The following is a 12,403-nucleotide window of genomic DNA, read 5'->3' on the forward strand; positions in this document are numbered from 1 at the left end:
CCGTATAAATAGAAAAAGAGATAAGGTGAAAGGCATGTAACATACATTGGTTAAGAATACTTTTTGAGAAAAGACTCTCTCTCTAGAAAAGAGACAAACATTACCTTTCTAATAAGATTCTTCCATCCATTATTACATACTTTTCCATCAGATCCGAAAATAATTCTAATATTCTAGGATTTGGTGAATCACTCTTCTTATTTACATTAATGTCATTTATTATTATTTATTGTATGATATTCTCTTACCGTTACTGAAACTTTTCGGAATATTAAATATACACAGCATTTAATCCCCTACCAATGTTATCTTGCAATATGTGTGCTAACTAGTTATAAATCTAGGGATATTATCATTAACTTGTTTTAACCCCTTGTTACATAAAATTAATTAGTTTAATCAAAGATTTACACTTTTTTGGTCAAACAATCTTGACTATCCGCCAGAGCTACATAGATCTTGCTGCTTGCAAGGGATTATGTTGATGGTTCTTCTACTTTGAAGTAAATCCAAGAAAATCAAGCAGATAAAATTTCATATCCAATATTGGGGAGGGGTTGGGGAGAACAGTGCAGTGGAAGACTTTCGAGAACAAAGCTTCAACATGACCAGACGGTGCAGAAGTCAGAACTGCGTTAGCTTTAGCTGCATGGCAAAACGCATCACCAGTTTTACAAAATGCTGGCTTCTCATCAGCATTCGTTGAACAGGAAAACGGTTCTCTAATTTTCCCCGCATGGTCTTCTGCATCTCTTATTTGCATACAGGAACCCAAACAAACAAATATATAACAGATCAATCCTTTGGCTAAAATTCAGAACCTAGTAAAACCAATAAAGAAAAAAAAGGGGGAATTGAAACCTAAACATATTGACTTCCATAGTAGTACAAGACAGTGCAGTGAGCAGTCTCCTGCAAAAGTAACATGGCCCTGAGGCATTCTGGTTATAAAATGCACAACAGTTGAAAAGCGCGACTTGATTAGCTGGACGATATTGCAATAGCATCAAGCTCTCAGCTGCCTTCAGCACCAACAAAAATGGCAGGGAGGAACTTGCAGTGGATGAAACTGAAATCTACAATGGAAGTGGAGGGTTACCTTCCTTGCTACACAGCTCAAACATCTTGCAGAACTCTAATCACCTTGAAGACAGTATAGTTGCCGTATATTTCCTGAAGCTGTCAAATATTGGCAGAACAGTGGGTGAGGATAAAAAGTTAAAACACCGACACCAAGAAATGATATACAAACTGCCACCATTACCATATAACCAGTCCTTAAAGCACGCATGGAGAGCAGTTGCTACTTCTCGCTTCCGCGTCTCGTCAAGCTCAGTGTCCTTTAACATACGCTTATTCTCCTCCAAGTGTTTGTGCTGAAAGGGTCAAGAAGTATGAATTATGATTTTCCAAAAATTTGATGATTCAACTAAAGCATTAAAATATGACAGTATGTATTGGAGTATACTACATAAACGGAGGATCAGTAATCATATTGTGTGCACAAATGTGATGCAAAATGATACAAAAAGTTAGTTGGTGTTCTAACGCACATTTCTCTGCTGGGATGCCAAATAAGCATCCGGTAAAGGGAATGGATTATCTTTCGTGGACCCGGATTGCTGCCCTTCAAACCAGTGTGGAATCTGTGACAATTGGAGCCGTGCATATTAGCATTTTAAAAGAACGGTGAGGAAAAAAAATCACTTTACCAACAGATTTTGAGCAAATATTCCATGAGCAAATAATAGACATTTAACCAGAATTGGAGACATTTAAAAAAGGAATGGGTACTTAGTGAATTGATAAATAAAACTCGAAGGTCCTTGTCACTACTTTTATAGACATACCAAAAAGCTACAGAACTGATCAGGATCTACCGGGATAGCAGACTCAGTTTGAACATCAGACACACCAGCAGGATGTGACAGTGAATCATGTGGGTCAACGACAGCAAGAGCTACAGGTGCATCCCATCTGTTGATGGTTGGGTCAATACCAACTTGATTCAGGTGTTCCTCCAGTAGCGAGTAAGAAGTATTGTATGGAGCCACCTGACAAAATCATCAAAAGAAATGGATGGGGAAGTCAAATTTTCCCCAGAACAGTAAATCATACAGCAAGAAGTATACTGTCCAATCAGCATATAGCATTGAGAAAATGCTTGTAAATAGAATGCATATAAGAATACCCTCAATTCTTATATTCACTTGCATTATAAAAAAAATGGTTTACCAAGACCTAGTTAACTTAGCAAAATATTTAAGTTCATAATCGACAAACTATTCTTAGAAGAGAACAAAAGGCCACCAAGTGGCTAGCAATCTTGACAAAATAGACACTACTAAAAAGAGAATGCACTACCTCTAAGACGCACAAGGTAATTCGCAACATAATTAGATGATAGGATACAAATTATGTAGTCCACTGGAAGTCGCAGCAAAAAGCTCAGCTTAGTTTTTATCCAATATGCCAGTCAATTAAGTGATAAACTACACCAACAATCCCATTTATCACAGAAAGAAAGTAAACCAAGAGTCCTAAAACTCAATTTTACATCTCCAGCACCCAACCATTATATTGAAATTCGCCACAAACTAAAGTTTACTAGGTTAGTATTTCAAACTTCTCAATTGCACTGAAATTCTCCATCCTGTACACTTATTACACCCTTAAATTCATCGCATGCATTCACAAAGGGATTTGAAAAAATAACTATATTGCCTGCATAACATCCATGATCCATCCATCTAGGCCACTTCAACATTTATTTTGTGATATAGGCATTCCCCTTGCATGGTTTTCATTCTTCGCGCTTAGATAACAAACTCGGATTACTTAACAAAGTGATAAATGGTTCATTGAGAACTTCCACAGACATGCATTTGACATGTGATAGAGATGATCCTACGCAAGGTTTTCATGCTTCCCACTTAAATAATGAACTCAAATGACTCAACAAAGTAATATATGGTTCATTAAAAATATTCCACTAAGATGTCCTATATTTGCAATAATATAATCAATTCTCTTGCATTTAGACCGACGGAAAAAACTGCATCAATACTTAGAACTGCTGGTTTAATTGCATTCCACTTGTGGCAGCATAAGATCGATAAAAAATAAAAGAAAAGACTAAAAGCTGACTGAATAATTTCACTTCTAAATCCATAGGAGTTTGCAATGACTATTTGATGCAGAGTGATCACAGAAAACCATACATGTATGAATAAAATAAGGATTTTGGAGACCCAAGGAGTAGGCTGAACCTTTGAGCAGCAGCACAAAAGTAACACAGACCTGCAATTTATGGTTATCACCAACAAGAAGCGGTGTCTGGTTTACTCCCAAGAAGAATATGCATTCACGACAGTTGGCAATACAAATACGTTTTGCTGCTGCAATCACATGTACACGTTCACAGTGCTCAATTCTGACAGCCTGCAACAGACAATATACTATTAAATGTCAAATCCAATATTTAGTTTAGAGCATCAAATACACAATTGTAAACCATTTGCAAAATGGATCAATCAACACAAGAAACTAGGGAAACCTAGCTCTCTACTTTTTGTCATTAGCTTTTGAAATCATGGAAAGCTTTTTTACTGGCAGTAGAAAGCAGCAAACATCAGTTTCATAGAGCATAAATTTCTTCCTTTTTCATCTTCGAATTGCATGCAAATATCAGTGACATTTTTGTGTACAGCATTTGAGCCATAACTACAGAAGAATATCAATATCGAACATTCCAACATATATGCCTCAACCTTAGATAAATTGTACTCGGCTATATGAATCCTATGTACTCATACAGGTCCATTCGAGACCGCGTCATTTTTCTTTATACTCAGTTGTTTTTAGGATGCCATGCCAAGTAATATGAAGAAATGTTTAAACACCATCCAGAATCACAAAGTTCAAAATGCATTCGTAACTGGTAGCTGATGCCACCACAGCCTAAATGAAGTTTTTTTTCAAACCATACAGCTCCAACTGGATCAAATTTAAATAAAACCAAATCTCAGATAAGAATAAGCTCAACTCTCTGATAAGCTCAAACTTCAACGGTAGGAGAAACTACGAATGATATTGTTTCTCCATCTCCTAATTACTTAAATTTTCAAATTCAGTACAAAATATGTACACAAAATTAGAAGCTTGCATATCTTTGTCACCAAGCGCATGTGATAAACAGTGGTGCAAATGCTAGAATATATTCTTTGTAGAAGATGGCACTTGGCCCAATAAGTACCCCTAAGTAGATCGTGCCTTGGCATTGCTAAACAGCAAAACCCTGTATTACAGTACAGTGCAGGCTGATTTTCAGAAGCACACAACTAAGAACACATTTAATTCATATATACATGAGACATTTACAAAAAGTTACAAGGTAATGTAGAACTAAATTTACCTCCTACTAGAATTTCTACAATTTCACTACTAAACGACCCTTAAGAAAAAACAAGCAAAATCTTCCTAAAGGTTACTACCTACCTTGCCCACAGCTCCCAGGACAATAGTTGCATCAGAGCATCCATATACTGTCGCATATTTCAAAGGAGCTAAAATATAAATGACTGATTCATGGCAATTGACAACCTGCCAAAAGAGAAAAAGGATTCAATATCAAGAATCAAGTAGAAAGTTCATTACCCCAAAACTTAGATCTGTCTGGCCAAGAATTTGTTGGGATACAAGGTAAAACAAGATATGGCAAAAAGAAGAAATCAGATCATTTAAACCACAAGAAAAGTTAAAATGCTAATAATGCAAAATCATTTCATGCTTAATCCAAAAAAATTGGCAACCAATTTTAAGGGCTTGACAAGCTTTTGGAATTTGACACTATTAAAATATTCAAAGATAAACATCTCAGCATGCTACTGTTGTGTCCCACATCGGTTGGGTTAGCCTTCAATTAGACACTAGAGAGAACCTTATGCAGACCACTTATCCCAAATTGCTTCCTTTCATTTTCCATATTCTTCTGTAATGCACTTCAATGCTAGTCTTAAAAACTCTTGAGAACCCTCCCTATACCCGTGATGGACAAAATTCTAGAATCCTTGAATCTCCTTCGGCACAAGTGTGATTCTGCTTTAAACTTGTCAATAAGGAAATAAAAGAACGGCGGTATTCAAGAGATTTGCTGAACCTAGTAATGATAAGTTAGAGATTAAACACACACAAACTAGAGGCAGTAATAAAACCAAATAAGTTCGTAAGAATTATCCTCTCCAATGAGTTTTGCAAAACACAAAGTTCCACAAAAGATGATGCAATTTGATAATTTCTCCTTGCTGATAACGTTAAATTCTTACCACTTATCAAAGAAATAACTTTAAAGTCTTACCATCTTGACTCCCATTATTAATGAAATTACGCTTTAATTAATCAAAAGAGTTTAATCATCTTGACTTATATGGCACCATCTTTAATATAGTAACTCTATGATTTATGTGAGTTGGAATAGACTTAATAATGTTATAAGCCTCTAAATCATATTAGTATATTCATATATCAAGAGTACATGTAAAGACAGTCCATTCTACATTCATAAACTTATAGAATTAAATTCTTCCTGTAATTCTACAATCCTGACCATAAAAGCACCTCCGCTCTATCGTAAAGAACCTAAGTTGAGTTTAAAAGTCAGTTTAACCAATTATATAGTGATATTTGCCCACACTCACAGGAGTTGATTTAAAATGTTCTATTCTGGCCTTTAAACGAGAGAATATTGCACCATATTAATGAGTTACTAGTTGTCAATAACTTCACAATGCGCGCAACAGTATTCTGTGTCTTTCTTGGGAGGACACTGTTCCGACTCTACCAAACTGTGAACAACTTTATTTTGGCACAATTAATAGACTAGAGAAAATGACCTAAAGGAGCACATTCAGCATAAGCCCATTCCTGCAGACCCCTTCCCCTCGATGTCACAGATCATGTAGAACACTAAGAAACCTTAGCACACACAACAAGAAAATAGCCGATTTACAAGAGCTCCATACTTTCCTATGAATCATTCAACTCTTTTCCAGAAAAAGAATAACACAAAATAAAGTTGAAACATACCTTTACAGAGGAGCCTTTAATATCATTTGGCAGCCTTACATATGATGATTTGGAAATTCCTTCAATGAAACTTGGTCCTCTAGAAGTTGATGAACTCTTCACTGAACTTGCAGCGACATCAGCCATTGGTACATCCTGATCAGAGGCAGTGCTTGGTCCATTTTCCTTTGCAGAAGCCCTCTCAGTAATTCGTTCCAAAGCAGATGCTATATTTTCTAGAAGCCAGTCATGTACTTGAGCTGCCGGAACAGGAACAGCAGGCATCTCTGGATCTGAATTGGCAAAAAATGGGGCATTCTGACTCAACGGGATCCTCTCATATCCCTTTTCACCAAAATAGATTAGGAAGCCCAGATGCTCCAATTTCTCCATAGACAAAACCTATGGAGTCAAGTAACTAAATTAGCTTTTCCGCATGCCTTTAAGCCCATACTGTATGAAAACAAACAAGGGCACAAGATGGATGCCAATAGAGGTGAATGGAGCAGCAAGGATTTGTCATAGGCATCATCAAGGAACAAGTGCTCCTACATTGGACGTTTCAGTTTTTGTGCACTATTCTTAGTACGTTTTGTATGAATAAAATTTTATTTGCAAAATGAATAAAAACTAAGTAGCATGCCTTGTCGAGTTTACATGAAGCATATAATATGACAAAAATGGTACGATAAGTTAATAACTCAAAGGTATAAACTTCACAAACCAGTGATTCTTCACCATCCCCTTCCACTGACTCTGCCAAAAGTGAAAGAATGTTCCCCAAGTGTTTCTGTAAATAGGATAATTGATGAGCCTCTTCATCAGCCTGTGATGGCATAAACCGCCGACTATTGCTGCGTACGAGCTGCAATTTTTAAGAAAAGTTTTTGGTTAACACATTATGCCTCAGTCCAAAACAAGTTGGTATTGACTATATGAATCCTCACTGATCACGTTACTTCATTTAAATTCATCTAACGCGAATACTATATCCAAATTACAAATAAAAAGTATTAGAAGTTCTGCATATTATAAATCTCTAAAAGACTAAACCACTACAGTACTTCATATTACACAATCACTGTCCAAAAAATGTCTAAATTCCAATTTGAATATACAGAATAATCACACAACGGAATGGAATTTAGAAAACACAAGCTCCTGACCTGCAACGGCGAAAGAGCCGATAAGAAACCGTCGAAGGCGGATGTAGAAGGCCAAACATCAGCTACTGCAGCGGAATCCTTATGTCCTTTAGGAAGCAGCCTTTTATAACTCTGAATGTGCAAAAACAGCATCAAATCGAACACGTTGACGCCAACGGAGCCGATCTCCGATGGCTTAGCGGTGACGATTGGATCAGAGTCGGAGTGGAGAACGGAGGCAATTGTCTCAAGGACAAGACGAGCATGCTCATGCGAGATCTGAAGTGCTTCGGCAATTGCTTCGAAATTGGCTCGGAGAGCCGAGCCGGAGGTTAGGGATAATAGCTTATCTCGAATTGGAAGAAGAGTTTGAGTGCCGTCGGTGAAGATGAGTTTAGAGATTGGGAGGAGGCCATGTTGGAATGGCTCTCTTCGTGGATGTATGTAAATTGGGGCCGTTGACGACGCCGGCGTCGATGGCGGTGGTTGTTCGTCGGCTTCCGCCATGGCTTGTGAGTGAATGATGGAAATGGAGCTTAAAAGAGTTGAAAATGGCAGTGATCAAATCTCAGGAGAAGAATAATTGCGCGCACGGTTGAGAGCCCGGTCCGTGTTCACTTTTGAGCCCGGCCCGGTACGGTGATAGTAATTCGTAATAAATGGACAATTTTCATTATCACTTGAGCATTTTCATCTCCCTTAAGCTCAAATTATATGAAGTAGCACATAATAATGAAACTAATATTAAACGTATTAACGCATCCAGCCATATATACCTAATTTTGAGGCCACCATTAAATTTATACCTCATTGCACAAAATTCTGCAAAGTATACTCGGATCTAAAGTAGTTCAATCTTTTTAATGCAACTTCAGAAATCAAATGTGAAGTTCTCTAGAGAGAACTTTCTCTGACCACCTTTCTCTCTCGCTCAGACTCACCCTTTCTCTCTCTTTGATTCCTAACGGTCCCTTACAGTCAATTACCAATTAAGTGTTGGGGCCACTATCCCGCCACAAGTAGGTTCTTCCCTCCTTTCCTCTCTCTTCTCTCTCTTCTCTCTTTCCTATCTCTCTCCTTTTCTATCTCTTCTTTTTCATGCCTTTTCTTCTTTTTGTCACTACTCCAACTGTCGGTAGCGTGCCTGCACCGGCGACAATCATACCACCACTGGCTCTCTCTCCCGCTCCCTCTCCCCCTCCCCCTCTTTCTACATCTCCATATTGTCTTGTGTTCCTTGTACATGTTCTGCCATTACTAGTATTTTGTGTTCCTTAATATCCTGTTGTGGTTTGCTATATTGTTGCGTGCTCCTCAAACTCATTTGATGTGATGTATACATGTTCCACTCCTTACTATCGTTTGTGTGTGTTAATATTCCTTCTTGTTAGACTCTGCTCCTTATTACTATTTCACCAAGTAGTGCTAATTTCTCCCTTTTTAGAATGGCTTCAGCGGCTACATTTATGTTAAGTTTGGTCGATTGGGCCAGTGTACCTTTTGATTATGGTATGGTATTGTCAGATCCGAACATAAGGCTACTTTATTTGTTTGCCATATCTTTGCTAGGTGTTTATGAAATTATTATAGCAGGTTTGTCTAGTAATTAGGGGGCGGCCGTTCGGTCGCCTATGATACTAATTGTCTTGTATCAGTGATAGGATTAGATTTGTATCCCTTAGACTATAGTGACTGGGGTGAATGATGATAGGGTAAGGTCATATCCTCGGGTGGAGCGTGGGGCGGGGGAGGGAGATGGAAGGGAGCCTTGAGGTTAAGATTTGGGTCTTGGAACATAGGGACTTTAACAGGGAAGTCTAGAGAGATAGCGAAGATCCTGCAGAAGAGGAGGATTAGCATAGCTTATGTCTAGTAGACTAGATGGAAGGGGTCTAAGGCACGAGATTTAGATGTGTATAAACTATGGTACTCATGAAGCATGAGGGATAACAATGGGGTGGGTATTTTGGTGGATAGGGAAGTGAGAGAGCTAGTGGTAGAGGTCAAGAGGGTGAATGACGAGCTGATTGCTATTAAGATAATTGTTGGAGGGCTTACTTTAAACGTTATTTGTGCCTATGTACCTTAAGTGGGTTTGGGTAAGGAGGTCAAAAGGAGCTTCTAGGATAATTTGGATGATGTAGTGCTTGATATTCTATTTTTCGAGATATTTTGATAGAAGGGGATTCCAATGGACACATCAGGACGATTTCTTAGGGTTACAACGATATGCATGGCGACTTTGGTTTTGGGGATAAAAACATAAGTGGAACTTTGCTATTGGATTTCACTAAAAGTTTTGATTTGGTGATGGCTAACTCGAATTTTAAGAAAAAGGAGGAGCACATGATCACCTTCCGGAGTGTGGTGGCCAAGATCCGGATTGATTACCTACTCTTTAGGAAGTGCAATAGAGGTTTTTGCACGGATTACAAGATTATCCCGAGTGAGAATCTCTCATCCCAGCATAGGTTCATGGTGATGGACTTGGAGATCATGAGGAAGAGGAAAAAAAGATTGTGTATGGTCAACCTAAGATCAAGTGGAGAAGCTTGACTAAGTATAAAGCTTGGGAGTTGGGGCAGAAGTTGGTGGCTATGGGAGCTTAGTGGAGTAAGGGGAACACGAGTTATATATGGACCTCGATAGTGAAATGCCTTAGGAAAGTTGCTAGAGAGGTACTAGGGGTCTCGAAGAGTTACATTGGTGGGCGCAAGGAGGACTGGTAGTAGAATAAAGAGGTTCAAGAAAAAGTAGAAGCCAAGAAAGCAGCATATCTAAAGCTGGTGGAGAGGAAGAATGAAGAGAAGAAGAGAACAAATAGGGAGCGGTACAAAAAGACTAAGAAGGAGGCAATGTTAGCGATTATGGCGACTAAGACTACAGCGTTTGGATACTTATATGAGGAACTTAGGAACAAAGGCGGGACAAAAAACTATACAGGCTAGCCAAGGTGAGAGAAAGGAAGGCCCATGACCTGGACTAGGTGAAGTGCATCAAAGACGAAGATAACAGAATATTGATGGACGAGAAACATATTTGACATAGATAGGGGTCATACTTTCATAAACTCTTAAATGAAGAGGGAGACAAGAAAATTGTGCTTGGTGATTTAATGCACTCCAAGGGTCGTCATGATTTTGAATATTATAGGCATATTAAAATTGAGGAAGTCGAGGGAGCTATGCGAAAGATGAGCAGACCTGGTGAATTTTGGAAGAGCGTCGGTAGGGAAGGCTTGGAATGACTCGCTAGGTCTTTAATATCATTTTTAGGACAAAGAAGATGTTCAACAAGTGGAGGTGGAGTACGATGATTCTATTGTACAAGAACAAGGGTGATATCCAAAATTACAATAACTATAAAGGTATCAAGCTGTTGGGCCACACTATGAAGGTATGGGAGATGGTGGGGAGGAGCGTGTCTATTTTCGAAAATTAGTTCGAGCTTTTATTGAATCATTTGACTATAGATGCCATTCATCTTGTAAGGAGGTTGGTGGAGCAATATAGGGAGAGGAATAAGGACTTGCATATGGTGTTCATTGATCTAGAGAAAGCATATGACAAAGTCCCAATAGATATTCTATGGAGATGTTTGGAGGTTAGAGGTGTTCTTGTGGCTTACACTGGGGTGCTTAAGAACGTGTATGGTGAAGCTAAAACTCAGGTGAGGACGCTGGAAGGAAAATCAGACTACTTTCTAGTTGTGATGGGGTTGTACCAAGGGTCAGATCTTAGCCCGTTTTTAATTGTCTTGAGTTGGATATACTGACGCTTCACGTTTAAGGGGAGGTTTTATGGTGTATGTTATTTGAGGATGATATTATACTGAATGACAAAACGCGAGGCACTATCAACGCGATGGAGGTTTAGAGACAAACCCTAGAATCTAAAGGTTTCAAATTGAGTAGGATCAAGATAAAATATTTGAAGTGTAAGTTCAGTAATAGAACCAATAAAGTGGACATGGACGTAAGGCTTGACACACAACTCATTCCCACGAGAGATAGTTTCAAGTACTTAGGGTCTATAATCCAAGGAAATATGGAAATTGACGAGGATATTACACATCGTATTGGAGCTGGGTGGGTGAAGTGGAAGCTTTCATCCGGTGTTTTATGTGATAAGAATATGCTGCCTAAACTTAAATGTAAGTTCTACACAGTGATAGTTAGACCGACTATGTTGTATGAGGTAGAGTGTTGGACATTCAATAACTCTCATGTCTAGAAGATAAAAGTAGCAGAGATGAGTATGTTAAGATAGATGCACGGGCATACCAGGATAGATAAGATTAGGAATGAAGATATTCTGATCAGGGTGGAAGTGATCCCCGTAGAGGACAAGATGCGAGAAGCGAGACTTAGATGGTTTGGGCATGTGAAAGAGGAGAAGCACATAATCCCAGTAAAGAGGTGTGAGATGTTGGCCTTAGAAGGTCTGAGGAGATGTAGAAGTAGGCCAAAAAATTATTAAGGAGAGATAATTAGGCAGGATATGGCATTGATTCAGCTGAAGGAGGACATGACCTTTCGTAGAAAGGTATGGAGGGCGAGGATAAAGGTAGAAATTAGTAGGCAAGTCAAGTGTGCTTTCATCCCATTCCAGTGTTATGAGTGGTAGTCTAGTATTTTATTATTGGTAGATTTTTATCACTTCATGTTGTTCCTTTTACCTTATTTGCTTATTTTCTTGTTGTCGTTACTGCTTGTTGATACTGCTTTACTTTCTTCTTTCCTTAAATCGAGAATCTATTGGAAACAACATCTCTACCTTACGGTAGGGGTGCGTACACACTATCCTCCCCAGACCCCACTTGTAAGATTATACTGAATTATTGTTATTGTGTTGTAAGTAGTTCAATCTCTTCAATGCAACTTTAGATTTCAAATATGAAATTCTTCTATCTTTCAAATGCAAATTTAGAAATTCGAATCTTAAGTAGTTCAATCTCTTCAATAAAACTTCAGATTTTGAATCTTAAGTTATGAAACATAAATTTATTTTTCGAATTTTAACAATCGAACGCACGATTCAATGCCTAAATCTACTTCAAATGAGCTCAAATCTGAAATATAACTTTCAAATATCATAAAGAACAAAAATCAATCATCAAATTGTCAAAATAATAATAAATTTAATAAATTCATTTTGCAGCTAAAGAGGAGGAGAAGAAGAAGAAGAAGAAGAAGA

General features: G+C 38.2%; 1 protein-coding gene across 4 annotated transcripts; it reads right to left on the bottom strand.

Moving 5' to 3' along the window:
- Positions 1-504: 504 nt before the first annotated feature.
- LOC104222949 (uncharacterized) lies at positions 505-7,802 on the bottom strand. 4 transcript variants are annotated; one of them, XR_011404239.1, is made up of 11 exons: positions 7,230-7,802; positions 6,788-6,928; positions 6,085-6,465; positions 4,498-4,602; positions 3,301-3,441; positions 1,851-2,054; positions 1,554-1,646; positions 1,265-1,376; positions 1,100-1,179; positions 862-912; positions 621-752 (listed from the first exon to the last, which is right to left on the bottom strand). XR_011404239.1 is itself a non-coding variant. In XM_070164930.1 (10 exons), exons 1-9 carry the CDS (start codon positions 7,713-7,715, stop codon positions 1,136-1,138), a joined length of 1,707 nt encoding a protein of 568 aa, XP_070021031.1. In that variant the 5' UTR covers positions 7,716-7,802; the 3' UTR covers positions 505-912; positions 1,100-1,135. The 4 variants fall into 4 exon arrangements, 3 of the variants coding, with proteins under 3 accessions (XP_070021031.1, XP_070021032.1, XP_009772589.1); XM_070164930.1 differs by having other exon boundaries at positions 505-912; XM_070164931.1 differs by lacking the exon at positions 862-912.
- Positions 7,803-12,403: the final 4,601 nt, after the last annotated feature.

This window comes from Nicotiana sylvestris, chromosome 12, assembly GCF_000393655.2.
Source record: "Nicotiana sylvestris chromosome 12, ASM39365v2, whole genome shotgun sequence".
Classification (NCBI taxonomy): domain Eukaryota; kingdom Viridiplantae; phylum Streptophyta; class Magnoliopsida; order Solanales; family Solanaceae; genus Nicotiana; species Nicotiana sylvestris.

What these genes read in the sequence shown, in the direction of transcription:
- LOC104222949 (XM_070164930.1), bottom strand. Translation starts at nt 7,715, where the DNA reads ATGGCGGAAGCCGACGAACAACCACCGCCATCGACGCCGGCGTCGTCA. An exon ending in GGGATGGTGAAGAATCACTG is followed by an intron (nt 6,466 to 6,787) that starts GTTTGTGAAGTT and finishes TTGACTCCATAG; the next exon opens with GTTTTGTCTATGGAGAAATT. An exon ending in TGGCATCCCAGCAGAGAAAT is followed by an intron (nt 1,377 to 1,553) that starts GTGCGTTAGAAC and finishes TGACCCTTTCAG; the next exon opens with CACAAACACTTGGAGGAGAA.